Raw genomic sequence first — 24,835 nt, forward strand, 5'->3', positions numbered from 1 at the left:
TTTGTTTCCTTCTCATAGTTACACCGTGTAAATAAGTAAGTCTGTTTGGCCCTGATCGTCACCTAAATCCCATTGACTTCAATGCCTAAATATCTGGGAGGATCTGGGCCGCACTGCCAACCAGCTACGGCATTGGACTGCTCTGTTCAAGCAGTAGTGGGCCACGATTTTAGTTCTAGCACTCTTGGGTTGAATCCCTGACCCACTATCGAGGGCTTATCATACAAACTTGCTAATAGGGATTTGAACCCCCATGGACTGCTGTCGCTCGGGACACGCTGGCCCAGGTGGGGGAGGATGGGAAAGAGGGGAGCGTAACCCACATTATCCAGCAATATACCAAGGCCAGGGTGGCCAGCCTGTGGCTCGGAGCCACATGCGGCTCTTCAGATGTTAACATGCGGATCCTCGTACAGGCACCGATTCCGGGGCTGGAGCGACAGGCGCCAACCTTCCCATGTGCCCCGAGGGGGTGCTCACGGCTCCACCCCTGGCTCTGCCACAGGCCCTGCCCCCACTCCACCCCTTCCGGCCCCCTCCCCTGAGCCTGCTATGCCCTCGCTCCACCCCGCCCCCAGAGCCTCCTGCATGCCACGAAACAGCTGATCGGGAGGTGCGCAAGGAGAGGGGGAGGCGCTGATTGGCGGGGCTGCCAGTGGGTGGGAGGCGCTGGCGCGGGAGCGGCGCGGGAGCTGATCGGGGGCTGCTGACGTGTTACTGTGGCTCTTTGACAATGTACGTTGGTAAATTCTGGCTCCTTCTCAGGCTGGCCACCCCTGTACCAAGGCGTAAAGCTAGAGGAGAGATCGGCGTCTGTAGCCATTTAATCCTTGACACCTCTCCTGGAATGGCCTCTAAAACTTGTTCTTTGCTCATGCATCCTACACCCCGGGGACCTGGCCACTGGGAATAGAGATGCCCAACCCAACTCGTTTCATAAAGGACATCGAAAAGCCATCATTACTCCAAGGAGTTTTAGTCTCTACCAGATTTGAACCAGAAGGGAAAGGCTCCCTTCTAACCCGAACCATTCCCCCACCACCACCATGTCCTGTTACAGGTTGAGGATTTGCCAGGAACATGACAAGATTCAGAAAGCGACTTGGCGTGTATATGGGTAACAAGAATAACCACAGTTATAACTAACATCCCAGAGGGAATATTAAACTTCCTGCTTTAGGTCTACAGGCAGAGACTGAATACAGGGGGGCAGATTATCCCACTTCTGCCTACTGTGGGCTCTTACCTCTTCTTCTGACGCATCTGGCGCTGGCCACTTTCAGACAAGATACCAGACTAGATGGACCTCGGTTCTGATCCAGTCTGGCAAGTCCAGACTTTGGATCAGCCTCAAAAATCTTTCCTGGTGCACCATCATAGGGAAAGTGAATGGGCGTTACACAGGAGTACAGAGGAGACAGTGACAACCCACTGGTCAGACGCACGGAGTTAAATTTGGCCCCGGTCAGAGGGCCAACGGACATGTGACCCTCTGCACAGGGTTGAATTTCACCCTCTGTGAAATGACTGAGCAAAGAATCCTTTATGTCCCAAAAGCTTTTAAACCGAATTCTACTCACTCCAAAACCAGTTAGTGTCTAACTTTAAAAATAATCTAACCGAACCCCCACACACTTACTTACCTTGTTCACAATTTTCTACAGTACCATACTGAGCTAGCAAACCATCCAAAACCTAGAAAAGGAAGGGGAAACTACATTACATGGGGTGCATCTGGCCAGACCTGGAAGATAAAACAAATCTGCAATCCAACCCTGTTTCCAGTGATCAGACAGCCTAGCTTTGGCAATTCTAGAACACGTGTGGAGAAGGCACTGGACTGGGAGTCAGAAGACTTGGATTCTATTCTTTACTCAACCCCTGGCTTGCTGCGTGACCCTGGACAAGTCATTTCCCCTCTCTGTTTGTCAGTTCCCCCCCCCAACCCTGAGTTTGTCTAGATGGCAAGCAAGGACTGTTTGTACAGCCCCTAGCACAATGGTAGCCCAACCTCAGTTAGGGCTTCTGGGTGCTAGGTAAGACAAAGAAGGGGTGGGTGGGTGTCCGTTCGTTCATCCAGCTTATAGTATGAAAGCCACCATTTCCAAACATGGCCAGTGATTTTGGGTACCTCCATTTCTTGCTGCCCAATTTGAGACACTTTAAAGGGGCCAGATTTTCAGAGGGCGCTTTTCAGCACTTTCTGAAAACCAGGCCCCTTTAAGGCATGTAAAGCTGGGCACGAAAATAATCACTTGTGGCTCTCGAAGCCCCGTGGCTCAGGTCTAGAAGGGATGAGTCCACTACAGGGTTTAAAAACCAAGGAACTCAATTTGGAACTGCACCCTGACACCTGAGTTATGCTATGGTGAAGCTTCTCATAAGCATCAAAAGCAGCCAACACTTTGATCAGGAGAAAGAGAACTTGGGGAGGTCACAGAGATGGAAGATGCAGCCATCAAGGTGGTCCAAGCACAATTTGGGTATGTCTTTCGGAGATTTTTGTACCTTGAGTTAATTCGTTGCCAACTGAAGGAGCTTAATACATTTAAAAAGGTTTGTGTGGCTACTCCCCAAGTTTGTCTCAGGGTACAAATGTTTGTTCGTCACCCAAGAAATCAGACTAACTTCCAGCCAATGAATGAGAGGTACAAAAGGCTAGTGAAGACAAGATCAATAGAAACCTGCGCGGATACAAAATTTATATCCGCATCCGATCAGCAAACACGGTCCGCAGATATCCGCAGATTTTCAGGGCTCTAGATACAAAATCTGGATCCGCATCCATCCGCGATCCGCAGACATAAAGCCGATATCTGCAGATCTGCAGGGCTCTAAAGATCAAGTGTCGGTATTTAAAAGGTTTGTATGTCGTAAGTCAGAACTGTGGCTGCTCAGTTGTTTCACTTACCTCCCATCGTAACTGGGGTGGGATATTTCTTATCTGAATTTTGCGGCTTCTGAAATAAAAAGAAAATCAATGTCAAGCCCAGGTTGTTGCCTGAAATGAGGTCCTTTGCATTTCAAAGTATTTCACTTCGGCACACTGAGTAATGCTAACACTTATGTTTGCCCCAAAGCACTTTATGAGCAACAGTTAATCAAGCCCCACATTATCTTTGGCAAGGTAGACAAGTATCATTTGGTGCCATTTTGCAGACAGAGAACTGAGGGGCAGAGAGGTGAAAGTCACTCATGCAGATCAGGTCTACACTGGAAACGTTTGCCAGTACAGCAGTGTTGGTGAGGGGTATGATTTCTTTATGACATTTCTGTACCAGAAAAAGCTTCAGGGTAGAGTCAGTTATGCTGACACAGAAGTGCTTTTGCCATTATGGATTCATAGATTCTAAGGCCAGAAGGGACCACTCTGGTCATCAGCTCTGACCTCCTGCATAACACAAGCCAGGGGTCTTTCCCTGAATTAATTCCTGCTTTAACTAGAGCAGATCTTTTTGGAAAATGGACGGTCTTGATTTAAAAACTTCTAGTGAAGGAGAATCGACCACAACCCTTGATTAACTGTTCCAGTGGTTAATTACCCTCACTGCTAGAAACTTCTCTTATTCCTGGTCTAAATTTGTCTAGTTTCAATTTCCAGCCACTGGATCTTGCTAGACCTTTGTCTGCTAGATTGAAGAGCCCTCTATTATCAAATTTCTGTTCCTCATAGAGGTACTTACAGACTGTGATCAAATCACCCCTTAACCTTTTCTTTGATAAAACAAACAGATTGAGCTCCTTTAATCTCTCAAAATACGGCATGTTTTCCAGTCCTTTGATCATTCTCGTGGCTCTTCTCTGAACCCTCTCCAATTTACCAACACTCTTCTTCAGCTGTGAATACCAGAACTGAACACAGTATTCCACAGCAGTCATACCAGTGCCAAATACAGAGGTAATATAACCTCTTTACTCCTGCTGGATATTCCCGTTCATACATCCAAAGATTGCATTCCCCTATTCAGCCACTCTGTTGCACTGGGAGCTCATGTTCAGCAGATTATTCACCAGGACCCCCATGTCTTTTGCAGAGTTGCTGCTTCCAGGATAGCATCTCCCCGCTCCTGTAAGCATGGCCTGGATTCTTTGTTCCTAGACACGTGACTTTTCTTTTGACCTTTTTGAAATGCATATTTTTTTGCTTGCACCCAGTTTACCAAGCAATCCAGATTGCTATTTCAGTGTCCTGTCTCTTATTATTTACCACTCTCCCAATCTTTGTGTCATCCGCAAACTTCATCACTAAATGATTTTCTGTTTTCTTCCAGGTCACTAAAAATATTAAATAGCGTAGGGCCAAGAACTGATCCCTTCAGGACCCCACTAGAAACACAACCCCTCGATGACGATTCCCCATTTACAATTAAATTTTGAGACCTATCAGAGAGTTTTTAATCCATTTCATGTGCATCATGTTAATTTTGTACAATTCTGTTTTTTTAATCAAAATGACATGCAGTACCAAGTGAAATGCCTGACTGAAGTTTATTACATTAACAATTACTTTATCAACCAAACTTGTAATCTTATCAAAAAGATATTATGTGGGTTTGACAAGATCTATTTTCCATAAACCCATGTGGATTGGCACTAATTTACATTACTCTCCTTTAATTCTTTATTAATTAACTCCAATATCAGCTATTCCATTATTTTGCCTAGAATCACTGTCAGGCTGAGAGGGCTAAAATTATCCGGGTCATCCCTTTACCGTTTTTAACCAGTGGCAAAACATTAACTTTCTCCCAGTCCTCTAGAACTTCCCCGGGGTTCTAAGACTTATTGAAAATCAGCAAACGGTCCAGAAAGCTCCTCAGCCAGCTCTTTTAAAGCACTTTAAATCAAGTGATCCGAACCGGCAGATTTAAAAATGTCTAACTTTAGCAACTGCTGTTTAGCAACCTCTGGAGCTATTGTTGGAAAGTATTTCATCATCATTTAATAGGAGTACATCATCTGGCTTTTTCCACAAAGACAGAACAGAAATATTTATTAAACGCTTCTGCCTTTTCTCACTGTTCACACTGAAATATTGGATTTCTGTTAAACACTTTTTTTTTAAATATGATCCAAGGTACAATTAGCGGAAAAATGATCCATCAATATACATTTTATAGAAAATCTTGAAGGAAATGAAGGACAGGCCCAAAACTAAACCTACTGCTTCAAATACCTCAAAGCTTGCGTTGTTTGGAATCTAGACCTAGGTTCCCAATACTCTGGCTGGAACCCATCTCTACAGAAAACTAAAATTTCATCCACCTAAGGCTGATCCCAAGAGCAAAACTGAACTGTAAGTAAGTGAAGTGGAATCTCTGGAGGTCATACAAGACTGAGGGGAATCTCTACACAGGGGTCGGAGGGAGGGACTATAAAACGTGCTCTAATTTTAATGGTTTAGAAGAGAAAAGTTATTTTTTTTATTTAAATTACACGTTCAAGTTGATAACAGGCCACTTCTCCAGTCACATCTTGGCTCCTCCTAACCTCGAGTTCCCAAAATAGAAAAGAATCTTTTTTATTTCAAAGCCAAATTTACCTCACTGACTCCCACTCTGACCTGTTCAAAGCAGCTGCCACAAACAGCTGAGATGAGCGCAGCACCGAGGGGCTCAATGGGCTTCCCGGCGTTTGCTTCAGAAGGGAGCAGAGGGCTGGGGCCACTGGTACTGCAGTGAAACGCGTAGACATAGCTCCTCTGAAAACTACTGTTGCGTAGATTGTTACCCAATGTCAAACTCTCAGGAACGGGGTTTTTTTCCCCCTCATGGTTAGATTTAATCCTTTTAAATCACCTCCTACCATCGTAAGGTGGCTCACAATGGACCAAATCCTGCGTGACGTGACGCAGGCTGAAGGGAGGTGAAAGGATGCAGTTGTCCCATGCTCAGTGAGTGGTCTGAACTCCAGCACACAGGTCCAATTTGGGAGTCCATCCCCATTCAGCAGAGCCCTTAACGCTCATGCTCAAATTCAGGCTTCAATGGGATTTAAGCGCACGCTTTAAGGGGCTGATCCAGCAAGAGGAAGGATGGTTCATTGGTTATGGCGCTAGCCGACGACTTGGTTCAAGCCCCTGCTGTGCCACAGACTTCCTTTATGACCTTGGGCAAGTCACTTGTCTAGATGGACAGTTAATGCTCGGCAAGCTGGGGTATTAATCTATGCCAAGCAGTGTGCCGTGCACTCTGTCTGGGACCCTGCTGCCACGCTCTAAAAGCTTCCTACTGTGCTTTGATCTACTGCCATTTGAAAGGGACGTAGGTCAAAGCACGCAAGGGAACCTCTAGTAAGCGGCGGCAGGGTCCACACGAGCAGCCAGTGAGCAGCAGGCTAATGCGCGGTCAGTTTTCAACCCCAGCCTTACTGTTCTCTGTGCCTCTATTCCCCAGCTGTGAAATGGTGTTAATAGCACTTCTCTCTCTCTCACCGGGGCGTTATGAGAACAAAAGCTTGTGAGGTGCTCTGACGGTATACGATGGGGGCCATATCAGTCCGTCACATCTGTAAGCGGCCGCGTTTCCACTGATGTCAGTGGCCTTTGATCAGGTCCCAGGTGCTTTGCTGAATAGCATGTAGCTAAATGCAGTGCTGAATGCCTTAGGCAGGACGCACGCCAGGAGTAGTTAAGGATGCATTTAGCTTTTTGATTTTATTTTCTTTCAATGTCGAACAATAAAAAGCTGCCATGTGTACCGACCCTGGGGGCCTGGCCATTGATTTGAAATTACCCAACCAAATACGAGTCAAAATGCTCCCAGAGAGCAAATATTAGGTTTGCCCACGCAAATGTGCCGAAAGCCTGATATAGGTTATGTTCATATATCCAGGGAATAGAAACCCTACTGTGTGACTTGCAATCGTAACTGTATCTATCGAAGTATTCACCAGGGTGTTTGAGAGCTCTTCAACCAACAGAGCTCAGAGAGCATGAGAAAGTAAAGGGAATTGGTTATATCTGATTGGCTCATTCTGAATTATTAATAAATTCCAAAAAACTTGCTGGAGAGTTTTGCAGACCGTCCCCCAAATCAGGATAAATAAAAACCGCGTGGGCTTCATTTTTTAATCTGAATTTTTCATTAAATTAAATACATTTTTCCTTTTTAAAAAATAAACCTATTTAAAATCCAATGTGAAATTATGACAACCTATATTAGAGTCTAAATTTACTATAATTTATTAAAATCGTTTAAATTAAATAAAAATAATATTCAAGTGGTGCATGTTTACTGCTGATGTTTTAAAGAAAGCCAAACCACTGAACTGGTAGAAGTCACTCATTAAACACCTGGAACTAGAGAGTTTGCTGAAGTGCTTAACCAGCTTTTGACAGCAGTAGCTTCTTCTGCAGGTGCAGAGAGAATATTCTCTTCATTTTGGTTTCTTCAACTTCTCCAACTCAATGACTAGTTCATTCAAAGTTGAGAAATTGATTGGAAGCTGAAAAAGCAGAAAAACTTGTTTTTCTTTTTCAATCTATAAATAAAAATGAGGTTCAAGAGGACGAGATCTACTAATTCTAAAATCTTGAAGGACAGGATGACCAGACCAATCAGTTCAATTCACTAAATACAGATCCTCTTTGTTTCCTATAGCAATTAGTTTTAAATACAAATCAGGTTTTGACAAACATATTCTGATGTATCCAGCACATTAAAGGTAGATTATTTAACTAACAAAAACTATTTTAAAATGCTGTTATATATTTTTAATTCAATTCCAATTTCCATCCAATTCAGCTTGACACAATTCATGAAGGAAAAAATGAATCATCTAGTAAAGAAATGTAATATTCACCCTCTTTCTAACGTAAAATTCTTAAAAATTAAGAACATACATATGTGAAGCTATATAATTGCTTAAATAAATGTGTATATATTTTGTGCATCCTCCTATCTAGCAAAAAATAGTACAATATTTAATGCAAAGGCAATGTTTAGTTGCAAATCAACATGTTTTTAATGGATATCAACCAGTGAGAATCAGCCTTTCTTTGGGAAAATAGCTAAAAAGTACATACGCCAAACAAGATTAAAATTGGATATTTAAATCAAGGTTTCCTGCTTGCCAATTTCAATCACTTTTGATTTAAATCAATCCACCCTGCCCCAAAAGGAAGGCAAAATGGAGAGCAATCAAATTATTTCACTATGAGTTGTTTGTTCTGCTCAAATAGTAACATACAGAACCACCACTCCAATAAGCTCTATGCTTGGGTGAGTTTTATACCATGCCCAAAAGGTCAAATACTCAGACCCAACTCGATTTTGAAAGCTCAGAATACTCCAAGACTAAGAAACCCCTAACTCTTGGCATCCAATTGTTCAGATCTAGGAAACCGTTAGCTTGCACATCACTGCTAATCAACTGTCTTGGCAGTATAAGGAGAGAGGATTGATTTCCCAGGTAGCTGATCCCCTACATGACTCAAGCGCTCAAGAGCGACCACTCCACTTACTGAATTGCATCCAGCAATGACCTGGAAAGTAGTGCCATCCTGGGACCATTTTACACCACTGCGTCAGCCAGCCAGCAAGTCGGCCAGCGTGTTCTAAGACACCGCAGCTTCACTGAACCTCCCCCCACGCTGGCCCACGTTCCACACCACCAGACAAATATCCACTGGCCGCCCGGGTGCAGAATTTGTTCAAATCTATCTTATCATAGACAATGGCGTGTTCTGCGTTCAGGAAACCTGCAGCAGTGTAACAAGAGATCCACTTTATGAACGTGGGGGCCCTACCCTGCTTTTATGCAGCACCGTGCACCAGGGCACAGCAGCTGCATTAGATAGCTACGGCACTTCTATTGCTGTAGTATCTGAGCACCTCACAAGCTTTAATGTAGTTAGCCTCACAACGCACTCCTGTGAGGCAAGGCAGTGCTATTATCCCATTTATGAGGGGACATTAAGGCACAGAACGATTAAGCAGTTTGCCCCAGGTCACACAGGAAGTTGACAACCAAGGAGGGAATTGAACCCAGGTCTCCCAAATCACAAGCTAGCAGCCTAACCACTGGGCCACCCATCTTCTGTTTAGAAGGCTTTTATTGTAGACAGGGCCTACACAAAGACTAAGGGTTTGATTCACCTAGCTGCAAGCGACGACACAAAGTGCGTGGAGATGGAGAATCAGGACCCTAACAACTATAGAACAATGGGTAACCGCACTGAAGCCAAACCCGGGGGAGGGGGTATTGAGAAGCAATTGCTAGGGCGGTTCTGCCTCCAAATTCCCTTGCTTTTGCATCTCAGACGCCTTACTTTATTAGCAAAGAGTTGGCATATAAATTAGACTTATTTTAAGGCATTCCTGTATCAGCCCATAGCTGAAGGTCATCAGCAGGGATAAAGCCTTGAACTATCAGCTCAGACAAATGCGCCTCTACCACATGATTCCAGTGAGTTAATTTAGTTAAGCTAGTAGCAGTAGTAGGCTATTATCCTCTATTGACACATCACACTTAGCTGGCATATTCCATGGATAAAATCTACTTTCTTTATTACACATAGAACTGGGTTAAATAGTGCAAAAAATGTCCACTACAATTCCTTCATAATTTTAACTGCATTTGCTTCAACAACATTCCTCTCCCTTTTGCCTTTGCTTTTCATGATCATTCAGAATTTTCAGTCCCACATGATTCATGGGAACCAGTTTGCAATGAGCCGTGCTTGTGTGTTCATCCAATCAGGGAGCAGAACCAATGCCACATGACTCCTCTGACCCACTGCAGCTGATCAAGACAGCTCAAAGAGAGACTATTAAATAGGCTCAGATCTGTTCACAGTTGCCCCAGAATTACAGAGTCACAAAATTGTCAAAGAAGAAGGATCAAGAAGATGAGATTACACAACCAGAAAGAGGGGATGCTTATTATTAGTCATTATTGATTGTTTGCTCTAATTACATGCTAAATCAGTAAATTAATAAACATTCAGAACGGGTTTAGTTAAGTTCTAAGTGAGAAGAAGAAATGTTCCTAAATAAAAAGAGGCCAAAAGCAATTTACAGTATTTTTCCCATACAAGGCTACCACCATATTCTGCTACAAGAGTTTGCATTGATGACCTCTTTCACACAGCAAGCCTTTGAATGCAACCACCACCGCCCATAAATGAAAAACACTTTTTTATATTGAACGCTATTATAAATGCTGGAGGTGACACAGGGCTTGGGGGTGGAGGCTGACAGCTCATGACCCTCCCATGTAACCACCTCACGATCCCCAGTTTGAGAACCCCGGTGCCGCAACATCACAAATCTTTTGTAGGTTTCACCATGAACAAAGGATGAAATCCTGGCTCCATCAAAGTCAATGGCAAAGCTGTCAATGACTTCCTGGGGCCAGGATTTCATCCAAGATATGAAATCTGACATGCAGCCATGTTGGTATACACAAAATTTATACCTTTAATGGGCCAGATCCTCAGCTAGTTTAGTCGGTGGAGCTACACTGATTTACACCAGCTAAGGCGCTGGCTGAAATAATCTAAATCACCAATGACATTAAAGGATCCCCCATGGGTTGTTTTACCCAAAAAGGAAAAATATCTGACTCACTGTTCACCTTGGAATGATCCATATTACTAATCTGAGAATGCCCCATATCCAATCCTACATCTTCCTTCCAGCTCAGTGAAACCAAATGGCTGGAAAACTCTGTTTACTGAGGTCTCTCAGCTGAACTCGGGGAAAAATCAAATCAACTCCTTGCGACCCAAGAGGGAGAAAATCTTTTAAAACCTTTGCTTTTTTCTTTTGGAAGTTCCAGTCAAAACGAGACATAAAAGGCCTTAAAAGTGCGAATCAATTCAGAAGACAGGAAAGTTCAGATATGGAAAATGCCACAGCTCTCACAGAAGCCAACGGGTTGGGTTAGAAAAACTTCAGTCTGATTTGCTATTTTCTTTTGGGGGAAGTGTGATATGAAATCAAATCCCTTGCTTGGATGCTAGCTAAGCCATGCCCTGAAATGAATGGAAGAGTGATTGCTGAAGAAGTTGAGAATGCAAGGAATGTCACAGTTCAGAGAGGGTCAAAAGGATTTAAACTGATAGAAGAAAACATGTGTTTGACTACTGCTTACCCCTAAAACTTCTTCCGACAGCTACAAGCATCCGCATGCTCAAAGAATGTATTCCTCACATACATGACCATAATCTAGCCTCCCAGGTATTCACTGTGCAGGCAAAAACTGTTCGTATCCCACCCCCTTCCCACGAGTTTGTAGGTGGAATCTGATTTTTCTTTATACAAACAAAAAACCCCTCTGATTGCAGCTTCTGTAGATTAGCAAGAATGAATTGGGGAGGGGCGGGGGGGAGAAAATGTCTGTCTGATTCCTAACTCTAGGTGAATGGAGACCTCACGGTTCTATTTTCAGCTCTTGCACAGTCTTGCTGGGTGACATTTTGGAAATCACTTAGCTCACCAGCCTCAGTTTCCCCATAGCAAAATGCAGAGGATATCTGCTTGCCTCTCACAGGGGCTATTGAGGCTTAATTAATATGAGTTAATTAACTTTAAGATCTTCTAATCAAAGATGCTACATATTATTCTTAGGCATTCTTTATCAGCCTCCTTTCCATTCTTCATGTTGTCTCTCTTTACATCTATAGCTGAACATAAATGACTCCTCAAAACCTGTAACACCCACCTACTATAACAAACCATGGCAACAACAGGGACAAGACCCCTCCTGCCCGAGAACAACAGAGCTGTTAAATACTTAACCCAAAGGAGGTTATAGCAGTATAGGGCTTATTACAGAATTGTGTAGTTTCAATTCTGCCCAGTAGAGGGCAGTGGTATGCATATTCAGCAGTAGAATAAAGGCCATTCTAGCACAAGGGGTACAGCTTGAAATGAAGTTCACCAGCAGTGAGTGACAGCCCCGCACCTTCCGTTGTTGTTTGCAGTGCAGTTGTAGCCATGTTTGTCCCAGGATATTAGAGAGACAAAGTGGGTGAGAGAATATCTTTTATTGGACCAGCTTCTGTTGATGAAAGAGACAAGCTTTTGAGCTTACACAGAGTCTTCTTCAGGACCTGAAGTTGGTCCAATAGAAGATATTACCTCACCTACCTTGTCTACTCACCTTTCAGTCAAAGACTAACAACCTTTCACATTCTGGCTCCTTCTGAAATCTCAGCAATGGCCGTGTCTGATGGGTGAAGTAATGAATGAACAAACTTATAAATAAACCACTCTTATTTTTAAAAAACACAGAGTGGCACCTGCTCATGGGAAAGTCCAATGGCGAAACTCCATTCATTGCAACACTGAAACGGACGGTCCGATCCTGCTCTCTCTGACCTCCGCTCAGAGCACAGCTTTTACTCCAAATAAATAACTCACCACAAGGCAGTTTCCTGGCATTCAACTCATGATGTGCCAAAGCCAGAGACTCCTGGGACCTCTTCCCTTTTGCGTGGCTGAAGTACCCTTGCTAAGGTATCATGATCAATTTCACTCTCTTGGAGGCAGGGGCTGCCTCTCAGTATGTGTCTGGTATAGCGCCTAGCACCCCAGGGCCCCGATCTCGATTGCAACCCATACATAATACAAATAATAATCTGGTGCTGCTTGTTTCCTGGGAAGCTACCGGCTGCTGAGAGCGAGGAAGGGGGTGTTTTCCAACGGCACAAACTACTATTTGTCTTACGCTGACAGCAAGATCCCACTTCAAAACCTTCCTTACATTGCAAGCAGCAATTCCACCTGGTAAAATGTGTCTCCCTTCGAGTCTCTGTCACAGGATTCTGTCCACATGCTGCTGCTTTTTAAAATAAATTTAAAAAAAAGAGCAGCTGCGGGGCGATTCAGGGGGGTGGGGGAGGGGAACCAAACTATTCCCAGAAAGGCCTCAATGCTAATGGAAACTCCTGTATCTTCCCAATTTTGCTACTTGTATTAAATAGAAAATGCCAGCAGCAGACTGCACTGTATCCCGAACACCTTCCTCCTTCATTCTCTTCCAGACACTTCACTGAACCCCATGTATTTATGAAATCCAAAAGCAAACTTCTTTCAATTTTAGGTCCTTCTATGGCCTGTTACCAGAGCATCTCCCAATCTTTAAGGTATTCTTCATTTTCCCCAAACTCTTTGAGTTAGGGAAGTGATATTACCCACATTTTACAGGGAACTGAGGTACAGGCAGGCTAAGTGACTTGCCCAAGGTCACACAGGAAGTCAGTAGCAGAGCAAGGACTTGAACCCAGGTTCCCCAAGGCAGAGACTAGTGTTCTAATCACCGTACCAACCTTCCTTTCACAGCTCTCTGCAAATTTCCACAGGTGGGGAGAGAGGAGAAAAGGCAGGGAATTTCCACCCTGTAGATTGCTTAAAGATCCATAGATGAAGGGAAAGCACTATGTTAGTGCAACAAATCTGTGACCAGTCAGAACTTAATGCTTTTTACCATGCTTTGCATTGTGGGGGTAGAAACAAGACCCTCTTTCTCCAAACAGCACAGGTCTTCTCCATGGAGAATCTCTGTTATCTGGTAGCAGTAGAGAGCCTTTGACATGCATTTGATAATTGATTTAAATTTCCACAATTATAGGAAATTTATTGGGGGCCAGAAATTGGGGCAGGAGAAGATATCAAATGATAATTATTTAATGATAGTTGGCACTGAGATTCAGAAAGTTAAAGCTTTATAACGGGTAAAAAATTATCATCACACATCAAACACACAGAGCAAATACCAAGTTATCAAGCTTTGCCAATCTGTAAATTTTGATTTTCATTGACGGAAATGTGCGCGCGCGCGTGGGGTGAAATCAGTGTTTACCAACATTTACCAATAAAAATCGAATCCTTCCAAGCCTGAATATAATCAACCCTAACCCTCACCCAATATGGTCTCATTGTTTCCGTCTGCTCCCCCATCGGTCTGTCTGTATTCACCTGTTGTCTTGTGTCTTATACATAGACTGAAAGGTCTTTGGGGCAGGAACTGAGGTTTTGGCTGTTTCTACAGCACCTAGCACAATGTGGGTCTGGTCCATGACTGCAGATCCCAGGTGCTACTGCACCACAAATACATTTATCTTATATTAATTATATTATATTAATACCATCTTTAGGTTCCAAGGTGCCTTATAAATATCTAAGATAGTAAAGGCACAGTCTGAACACAGAACTAGGAGCCTCAGTTTCCCCACCTGTACAATGGGCAGAATGACACTTACTATTCTTTGTCGAGCACTCGGAGATCGATGGACGAGAGGTGCTAGTTAACGACAAAGGATGAAGCGTAGCTATTACCGTCCCATGGAAAACCTAAATGTTTCCTAGCAAGAGCACGAATGCTCTCGGAACAAAGTCTAGACTCATTTGAGAAAGAGTCCTCAAGGAGGCGTCTAGATTAAGTAGATTCAATATTAATGTCAGCATGTTACATGCCTTCCATCACAACGATCACCAGGAGATCGCCCTGTTCAGGACTCTTTTCCTTTAAATATCACTGAAATACACGAGGCCAGGTTCAGCTGTCAGACCCCAGGGCAGATCTCCAGAAACTGCCTTTATTTATGCATTCGAGGGGCTGACAAGAGCTTCCCACTTAATTGAGACTCTGCTGGTAATTCCCCTGGAGCAGAGTGGCATGCCAGGGGTGGCATGGCCCCAAAAAGGGGGCATGGCCTGGTTTTAGTGGGTGGGGATGGCCAGGTGCCAGCTTCAGCATGAAGCAGGAGGATGGGGACTTGCAGGGCATGGAGTTTGGCACGCGCTGTTGTGCAGGGGAACCTGCCCTTCTCCTGAACCGAAAGCAGGGCGAGGGGGAATGGGGATAATCTCTTTGCCGGAGAAAGAGAGTCGAGTGGAGGTTTAAAAGCAATGCAGCTGGAGAGAAGAAAAAGCAGCTTCGTTTGGGGGTGTGATCAGATCTGCGCTGAGCATCTCACTAGTGCTTTGTCGTGCACCCCTCTTCTCCTGTGTGCGTCACGGCTCGGCTCCAACGTGTGCTGCCGTCTCCTGCTTTCCCATCTCCTCCCCAACCCAGATCTGCTCTGCGTAGTCAGAGGAGCTCCTCTGCATTGCCTCCCCCCATCCTGGGTTCCACTCTCCAGCTCGCATCTGAACGACTAATTGTATGAGAATCCTGCCTAGAAGTCCCCAGCTGAGGTCAGGGTGCTCTGTGTACATATGGAAAGAGACAGTCCCTGCCCTGAAAAGCTCACAGTCTAAACAGATCAAAGACAGGAGAGGAAACAGTGGCTCAGAAACAGAAAGTGACTTGGCCATGGTCACAGAACGGGTCAGTGGCAGATCTAAGGAGAGGACACAGAGCTGCAGCATTATGGGAGTCCATCCCCCGTTTCAGAGTAACAGCCGTGTTAGTCTGTATTCGTAAAAAGAAAAGGAGTACTTGTGGCACCTTAGAGACTAACCAGTTTATTTGAGCATGAGCTTTCGTGAGCTACAGCTCACTTCATCGGATGCATAGCATATCGTGGAAACTGCAGAAGACATTATATACACACAGAGATCCCCCGTTGACAGCTTTTCCACCTCCTCCCTCTATGCCCGGGCTCTGCAGCCCTGGCAATATTGCACTGCAATACCGCAGGGGTTGCTCCCATTTTGCCTTCTCTCTTTGGGCACTAACCTGCAGGAAGATTTGGTTTAACTTAAGTCAGTTCCAACCGTAGCAGAAGTAACTTGTGCTCCTGGGAGCCCTAGGCTCCAAAATCCAAATGCAAAAGCTAAAGGGGCGCTGTGCTTCTGTGAGGTGCTCCCTTTTCACCCCAGGTCTTGGCCACATGTAATCATTAGAGATCCCCTGGCACTTTTCATGAGAGATGGGGGGGCCCACGTGATACCCTGGTTAGCTAAAGTTCTCCTTGCTGTTTCAACTGGATACGAGAGAGTCTCTCATGGCGTGTCACACAGGATTACTGTGTGCTGTTAACAGCCAGTCTGAGCTGCCCGAAAGGCAGCTTGCACTTCAGATGTGATCCTTGTGTACACACAGGGGCCAAACCTGAAAGCCTCACTCCCATTTTAGCCAATAGGAATCTTGTCTGAATAAAGATTTCAGGATTGCATCAATCATTTGGAGGAGTGGAGGGATGCAAGGAGCACCCCTTTTGTGTGCAATGAACTGGGCCTCCAAGAGAAACCAAAGGTGTGACACTCTAGTATTATGATCTAGCATGCAAGAGAGTGCCTGTGGATTTGTAGAACTCCCTAGAGGACTTTGGTTCTACAAACCAACTAAGGATGGTGGCCAAACCAACACCCCGGATCCCAGCCCCCTCAGCCTTTGAGAGAACTTGGGTCTGAATACAAAGGTGCATCTTGCATTTAGAGGGTGCATGGGTGATAAGTGCTAAGGGAATTTTATGCACCGACACAAGACACTTTCATCCATAGACCTCCATGGACTTTACAACGGTGTTAGCAGCCTCATATGGCAGCTGGAGAAACAGAGGCAGAGAAAGTCGTGATTTGCCTAAGGCAAAGCTGGAAGCAGAATGAAGTCCTGACCATCCAGTGCAGTGATGTGGACTACGGGGGGTCAGTATCCGAAACCTGGTTACAGAGATGGTCAAGCCCACAAGAAATGAATGACAGAGCAAACCTATCCCTTACTTGCTCCTTTATTTGATTTAAATGAAAACCAAGCCCACTTTCCTCAACACAGCCCTCCAGAAGTCTGAAACTTTCCACAAGGGGTGAGGGGGAAGTTTCTCTTGACACGAATCAACATAGCAATACATTTGTCGTCATCTTCTAAGTCTTCTGGTTTTCTGTCAGGAGCATAATGGGCGCAATGTCCCCACAGTCCCACTGACACTGACCCAAACTGGGTCAGACCAAAGGTCCATCCAGCCCAGTGCCCTGTCTTCTGACAGTGACCAATGCCAGGTGCCCCAGAGGGAACAAACAGAACAGGGAATCGTCAAGTGATCCATCCCGTCGCCCATTCCCAGCTTCTGGCAAACAAAGGCTAGAATTAAATCATGCGTGAGAGAACAACAATCTTTTAAGCTTTTTCATCCAGAGGTCTCAAAGTGCTGCACAAAAGTGACATCATCCCCAACTGACCGATGGGGAAACCGAGGCACAGAGCAGGGAAGTGACTTGCCCCAGGTTGGTGCCACAGATGGAAACAGAACTGAATGATCTTGATTGACACTCTGGGGCCTACTCTGGCTCCTCCTGCCTATTTAACAAAGTAATTGGATAATGTTTTGGCTGATGCACCTGGGGCGGGGGTGGCATTTTATTACTTATTAATAGTATTACAGCAGTGGTTTTTAACCAGTGGTCTGCAGACTATGTCTAAGGGGTCTGTGAAAGGTTGTTGTTACCATAGAACAGTGGCTTTCATCCGGTGGTCCGTGGGCACCCGGGGGTCGGCAGACTATGTCTAAGATTTCCAAAGGGACCTGCACCTCCATTCAAAATTTTGTAGGGGTCCACAAAAGGAAAAAGGTGGAAAGCCCCTGTATTAGAGTAATGGCTGCAATCAAGGACAGGGGCAGCATTGTGTGAGATCAATGGTTCTCAATCTATTTATCATTGTGGGCCGCATCCCGTACTACCTGTGTGGCCCTGAGGATGTCACATGGGCCACAGCTGTGTGATGATTGGGCCGCAAGCGGCCCACAGGTTGAGAACCACTGTGCTAGAGGCTGTTTGTACATATAAAGAAAACAAGGTCCCTCCCCCAAAGCTCTTATAAGATTAGTGACAACAGAGGCAGTGGGAGAAGAAGTTTATGGTGAGACTTATGCAGCGGCGGCCTAGTCGATAGAGCATGGGGCAGGGGACCCAGGAGATCTAGGTTCTGTTTCTGGCTCCTGCTGGGTGACCCTGTGCAAGCCACTTCACCTCAATGTACCTCCATTTCCTCATCTGTCATGATACTGAGCTGCTTTGCGATCTACCGATGAAAAATGCTCAAAGTATTATTCATAAGGAGAGGTCCCAGAATGCCAGCTGCCTAATCTCTGCCAAATGCACAGGGTGGGGTAGCAGGGTACTAAAGAGCGACTTAAAGGAGGATAACGTCGAGCTTTGCAAATTTTCACAGGGAGCGCCTCCCTATTATGGGGTGGCATGGGAAAAAGCATGAAGTTGGCATGCAGCCTGCATGTAACTGGGCTGAAGGGGGCGGAGCTGTGACGTGCCACCAGGGAGCCCAGACTCGGCAGAGCTCAGAGAGAAGCCAGCTGTAGCTGAAAGCCAGGCATACGCTTGCCATGGGAAAGGTGCAATCGCTTTTATTTTCCTCTAGCCTCTCTGTGGCAGTAGAAGGGACGCAAGATTCAGGCCTTGTCCACACTAGACAATTCCGCTCTTAACGTTTTCCTACCACTGAAACTGGAATGACGCCCCTTGCCTGGGGTTGTCTGCAGGGATTGAACCCAGGACCTCTAGGTATATAAGCAGGTGTGTCTAGCCTGTTTGAGCTAAAGTACCACCTCCATAAGCCTGGAGGCAACAGCAGACTCATAAACCTCTCTCTCTCAATCTAGCCTCTAGAGGGAGACAAAGAGACGCACGGCATTTGTGGGGGTACACTATGGCTGTTGGAAGCTTCCTGTCTATAAGACAGGGACAATAAGACACTACACGCCCTTTGGAATGGGCTCTGAACTCTTTGGATGGGAGCTGCTAGGAGAGCAAATTATGAATTAATTCGAGATTTTTATTTTGCCCTATGGGTGTAAATTAGCGCCTTCCATCCACAGCTTCGGTGAACAAGCAGGAAGTGAACACATGGGGTCAGATTTTTGCAGGGAACTTGGGTTTCTGTTTAGGCACCAGCTGGATTTTCAAGAGAGATCAGCGTGTGGGGGGCTGAGCTCTTTTAAAAACAAAAAAAGTAAAAGCTGCCAGGTGCTGATTTTCTGACTTGCGTTTAGGCACCTACATGGGAGCTGAGCCCTTGGGAGAATCTGGCTTCAGACTCCTTTGAATATGTGGCTCATAAGGCTTGCCCCTGCTCCTACTCCCACTTAAGTCAAAGGCAAAATTTCCATAGACTTTAAAAGTATCAGGATCAGGCCTTTAAACTTCTCCTTGATATTCCAATGTCAACCATCTTCGCCCCCTCTAAGTTTATCAGCTGTTCTGCTGACCCTGGGAAGAAGCCTTGGGCATAACAGGTGCTACCGTCTGTCCCATGTGAGGGATAGCTCTGTCCACGCCACACAAATGATCACACAATCATCCACGGCTGTTGCCCGGCAATCCCAACCTCCAGCAGAACTGTCCTCCGCTGACGGAAGCCTGGGAAGTATTTATGAGCATGCAGCTGAAGGGCCAGGCTGAGAAACTGCTCCATAGGGCCACAAGCCACTGCATTAAAGCCCTGCTTCCTATCCTAGGTCAGGAGGAAAGGTGGAAAATACAGAATGAGCTGGGAGAAGCTAAGAGAGAAAAGGGGGTGGAATGTGGAGCAGGCTTGCGGGTGGGGAGAGATAGGGAGAGGAGGAAGGAGATAGAGAGGAGAGAACTGGGCTGGAGAAACAGAGAGGGGGAAAGAGAACAAGAGAAGGAGGATAGGGCGAGCCAGCCAGAGCCTTTAGAACACAAGAACGGCCATACGGGGTCAGACCAAAGGTCCATCTAGCCCAGTGTCCCGTCTTCCGACCGTGGCCAATGCCAGGTGCCCCAGAAGGAATGAACAGACCAGGTAACCATACAGTGATCCATCCCCTGTTGTCCATTCCCAGCTTCTGGCAAACAGGCTAGGGACACCATCCCTGCCCATCCTGATTAATAGCCTTTGACTGACCTACCCTCCATGAACTTATCTAGTTCTTTGTCTACACTGTAATTACAACTGTGTTAAGGAATCCAGTTACAACACAGTTGCATCCAAGTCACGTTGTTATAGAACCACAGAAATGTAGGGCTGAAAGGGACTGAGAGAGGTCATCTAGTACAGTGGTTCTTCACCTTTTTTCATTTGCAGACTCCTACAAAATTTGGACTGGAGGTGCGGACCCCTTTGGAAATCTTAGACATAGTCTGAGGACCCCCAGGGGTCTGTGGACCACAGCTTGAGAAGCACTGATCTAGTCCTGCCTCCACACTGAGGCAAGAGAAAGTTTACCTAGGTTATCACACAGTTGGTTTTAGATCAGGTCAAACTGTGTTAAGGGAACCATGGTCTACATATGTACATCGCTAGTGTCTTAGAGTTCCAAACCAGTCAATGCTACAAAATTTAATTGTGGCCCAGTCTACACACACACACTTTATTATTTGTATTACCATAGCACTTAGGAACTCCAGTCATGGAGCAGGAACCCACTACGCTAGGCGCTGTACAAACAGAACAAGACGACAATTCCCTCCCCACAGAGCTTACAATCTCCCGCTTAACTTATTTTTAAGAAAAAAATTAAAATATTTTCAACATTTTTGTAAATAGGAAAATGTGGTTGTCAAGCCACAAACATTGGCCGGGCGAGTCCGACAGGTATAGAAGCTGAAACTACTTTTAACTTGTTCCTTTTTATAATATGAGCAGATTTCAAGTTGTCAACAACTCTGTAAAGATAAGACTATATTATTATAGCCACTTCAGAGAGAGGGAAACTGAGGCACAGACAGACGTGTGCCTTTGTTTATATCACCCAAAGTCAGTGGCATTGCTGGGACTTGAACCCAGGAGTCCTGATGTCCTATTCCCCTGCTTGGACAAAATCCCATGTAAGTTTTATTAAATCCTTATGCCTTTTCTCCAGAATTCTGTATATCTTCCACTTTGCCCTATGGACTAATATGTGATTTCTCTTTCTGGCATTCTTATTTTTTAATTAAGCAAAATACACTATGCATTTCACAGACTATATAAGAATGCAAGATCCTGCCTGGGAGAGTTTACAGATTAGCGAGACATGACAAAGCACGTTCCAAGCTTCACCAGGTGATGCTACAGAATAACCAAAGTTTCTAAATTCTGTGTTTAACCCAATGCTTCCTAAAGTGTGGGCCATGTGCCCTAGGGGGCACAAGAGAATAGTACTGGGGCACAGACAGACAACTCGATTGTCCTTCAAGATCTCAGCTTTCACTTCATTTCATTTCACTTCACTTCCCCACCCCCCCACCCCGGTTTTGAACAGTAAATCTCTAGCTAGTGTGGTTGTGAAGAAAACCTTCAAAGCATGAAGTGAGAGTACGTAACCCACGCAGAAAGCGCAACCCATGCAGAGAGCCTGCTTGAGTTTCCAGAGAGCCTGAAACAATGCCTCTGAGGTTCGAATGGTGCATTTCAACAGGTGCTAACCCAGTGCCAGTGACAACGTATTTGAAATGTCAGCATTGCTACCTATCTCACTGCTCACTGAAGCATATCAGAGCGGAAGTATCATATCATGGAGATCTGTACTAGCATTTCCCAAAAGGGATAGCGGGGGGAGGGGGCACGCAGAAGATATATATATTACAAAGATGTGTAGGCTTTTAGTAGCAGGATTGGAGGGTAGACAGGGAAACAGAGTTAATTTCATTTTTCTGAAATGGAGCTTGGACTTTCAAATTTTGGGGAAACCCTAATTTTGTTGTTATTTTTCCTGTATTGCACCTAGGAACCCTAGTTATGAACCAGGCCTGCACTGTGCTGGACGCTGTACAAACACAGAACCAAAAGATGGGCCTGTCCCACAGAGTGCGCAATCTAAGTATAAGGCAAGATACAACAGATGGCTACAGACAGACAAGGGAGGTACAAGGAAACAATGCGACAACGTTGGTCAGAAAGAGCAGCCGTGGTCACAGCATACCAGCAGCCTAACTGCGGTCAAGGTTTTTGTAGGCATCATGGAACAGGAGAGTTTTCAGGAGGGTTTGGAAGGAAGACAATCGGTTTGCACCCCCCAAGCCTGTCGGACGGCGTGGGAGAAAGCACAAAGGTGCTTGTTGGAAATTTTAACAAGCGGGCAACGGAGGCTGATCGCTGGTGAGAGCAATAACTGTTCACTTAATAGAAGGAGCCGGCGGGGAGGGGGAGGATACAAGTGCTCAAGATAAGAATTATCTTCCTTGGCCCAGGAGTTATATTTGATCCCAGCCCTGCAATGAGTTCATTCGAATTACTGCGCTACTCATCTGGATAAATATTTGTCGCTTGTCAGATGTCTTCTTCTACGAGCATTTTTTTGAGCTGATATAGGCCAGACAAGTGTATTGCAAAAATTTTGCTCTTTGCCTTTCTTTCCACGAGAGCTGCAGTGAGTTATGTCAGAAATCCAACCTGCTAATCGAGCCCCTTTAGGATACCTCTGCAAACCCGCACACGCTAAGCGCCTCTGGTTAGGCCATTGGACCCAAGGTTGCGAACCTTTGTGGTGAGCCAGCAAAAGAGAGAATATTTCCAGTTGAGCACATGTAACTGGGGAACCAAAGAGAGCGATTTGGGGGTGGGATAAAAGAAAGAGAAGGTTGCGGGAAGCTACCACTGAGGAAGAAATCTGTAAAAATATATAGAGTCACTAGATTAAAGTAGCAACAGAAGAGAAAGCAGAAAGAAAATAGGACTAATTCCTTGGAGAGTCACTGGTGCAGAGAAGACGAGATCTAGGAAACTCATGCTGAGGAGATCCGGCCGTGCAAGATTAACAAAGGTGAAGATTCTGGCTGAAATCTTCCTGCAGTCACAACCTTGGGGTATCTCAGAGAATCATACACTCGTGTTTGTGTGTGCGGGAGAGATGCACAGACATGCACAATCCTATTTGCCCAAGCCTGTAGTTATTTTTGAGATGCAAGGACAATAGCATTAATTTTTTTCAATCAATCAGCTTGGTAAAGGATAGGCAAGGGGCATCTGTGCTTGGATTGATGATAGCCAATCTGTGGCTAGAGAGAATCACATCTAGCGGTAGGTAGATATATGGCTCTGGGTATGTCTCCATTAGAAACGCTACAGCGACGGAAGGGGTTCTTCTATCCCTGCAGTAAATCCATCTCACCGGAGAGATGGTAGCTAGGTCAATGGAGGAATTTTTCCTTCGATCTAGCCCTGTCTATAGCAGGGCTTAGGTCACCTTAATTAGGTTTCTCAGAGGTGTGAACTTTTCACGCTCCTGAGAGACACAGCTGGGTCAACCTAACTTTCTAGGGTAGACCGACCCTCAGATTTTCCAAAGGGATGAAGAGGTTCAGGCATCCAAATCGCATCATCCTTTGGGTCCCCCTGGAAAATCGCAGCCTAAATTATTCCCTTTTTTTCTTACCCATTCCAGAGGTGAGTTCAGAAGGAAAGGCGCCCTCTGGTGGGTAGAAGACAAAGAATGATCTGGGTTCTAGTCCCAGCTCTGCTAGGCAATCATGTTACCTGCCTCAGTTTCCCCCATCTGTAAAATGGGGATAAAAACATTTCCTTACCTCACAAATGGTTGCCAGACTAAATTCATTAGCATTTGTAAAGCAGGTAGGGATCCTGGGATGAAAGGTGCATTATTAATATCAATGTATCTCATCAGAATTGGTCCATCTAACTCAGTGTCTAGTCCCTGACTATGGTCAAAACACGATGATCCAAAAGTGCAAGAAATCCCATGACTCCTCTAACAGGAAAGTTTATCCTGCACTTGCCCAGAGAGGAACTATCTATTAATCTTGCGTACAGTTACTGCCAAAGTCAATACATCAAGTATCTGTGGACAGGGCCAATTTAACAGTAAGTAACAGGCGGGAAGATAAATGGATTTTAGACGTGTCCATTTTGCATTATTGGCCAATTCTAATTTGCTGGCGACCTGCCACGTATTGAAAGGCTTTTTCTGTTGTTCTCCTCGTGCCGAAGCCAGGAACTGTAGCCCCAGCGAAGCTTTTCGTACAACTACCACCAATATCCTAACCCCACAACCGAAATGGGGCTCAGCACAGTACAGTAAGGACCAAAAGTTGCTACCATCTCATGGCTGTTCAGTGGCCCATGTGAAATAAATTGGTCTCCACCCAGCCACCAATAACCACTGCAGATCTGCCACCTCAACTGGCACTAACTGGGTCCCCTTGGTGGCGATATTAGCTCAGAGATCAAGGACAAAATGGACTACTAGACTAAATTCACCCTATCATCCATAGGCACCATCTACTGTAGTATTCAAGGCCACATTTCTTCGTTAAACATTGCATGCAAGCAGGGACTGATATGTATGAAAATAGCTCCAAGATTCACAAGCTGGATGACTAGAAATGAAAACTCCAGGAGATGGGAAAAAAATCAAAACAATTCTAGACTCTTGATCCACATGAACGTTGGGAGGTGGATGAAAGATGGAGCAGAAAATTTAAGAGAGCTGTGAGAATGGAAACATTTATTTCTTAAGGCTGGTCTACGTATGAAATTGCACCAGCTTACTTACAGCTGTGATTTTATCGTAATTTAGTGAAACGGGTACAATTTTATATGTGGACACTCTTAAACCTGATTTAAATCAGTTCAGCTTGCAGAGGTAAATTTGCAGGTGCAAGTTAAACCAATATAACCAGTTTAAAAGCAATACAAGAGTGTCCACACAGGGGTTTGGACTACTTCAACTACACTTTTTTTCCAACCAATTTAAGTTAAACTAGTGTAATGGCTGCATGTAGTCAAGCCCCGCGGGAGACAGTGAAATTGGAAAGGGAATCAATGAGACTATTGAGAAGCCAGAAATTACAACGTGGGTTGTGCTGTCTCCTGCTGCCTTTCCCAAGATTCAGGCTCAAATTGTTGGAACTGTGGGTGTGTATCAACCATGAAAGTTTAAGCCAAATCCTGGGGACTGACTCCATACTGTGTCTCCGAGAAGTGTCTATTTTAACGTGAGCCAGTTGATTATTAAGCTAGGTATTTT

The 24,835-nt window shown here is 45.0% G+C and overlaps 1 protein-coding gene across 1 annotated transcript in view; it reads right to left on the minus strand.

The window, feature by feature from the left end:
- Nucleotides 1-24,835, minus strand: part of IGF2BP1 (insulin like growth factor 2 mRNA binding protein 1) — a 62,365-nt gene that overhangs the window by 20,902 nt on the left and 16,628 nt on the right. The window contains exons 3-4 of the mRNA XM_037886655.2: nucleotides 2,912-2,960; nucleotides 1,644-1,695 (exon numbers count right to left, since the gene is read on the minus strand). Of these exons, the coding sequence (XP_037742583.1) occupies nucleotides 1,644-1,695; nucleotides 2,912-2,960 (101 nt within the window). The remainder of the gene's footprint in view (nucleotides 1-1,643; nucleotides 1,696-2,911; nucleotides 2,961-24,835) is intronic.

This window comes from Chelonia mydas, chromosome 27 (genome assembly GCF_015237465.2).
Source record: "Chelonia mydas isolate rCheMyd1 chromosome 27, rCheMyd1.pri.v2, whole genome shotgun sequence".
NCBI classification, from domain to species: domain Eukaryota; kingdom Metazoa; phylum Chordata; order Testudines; family Cheloniidae; genus Chelonia; species Chelonia mydas.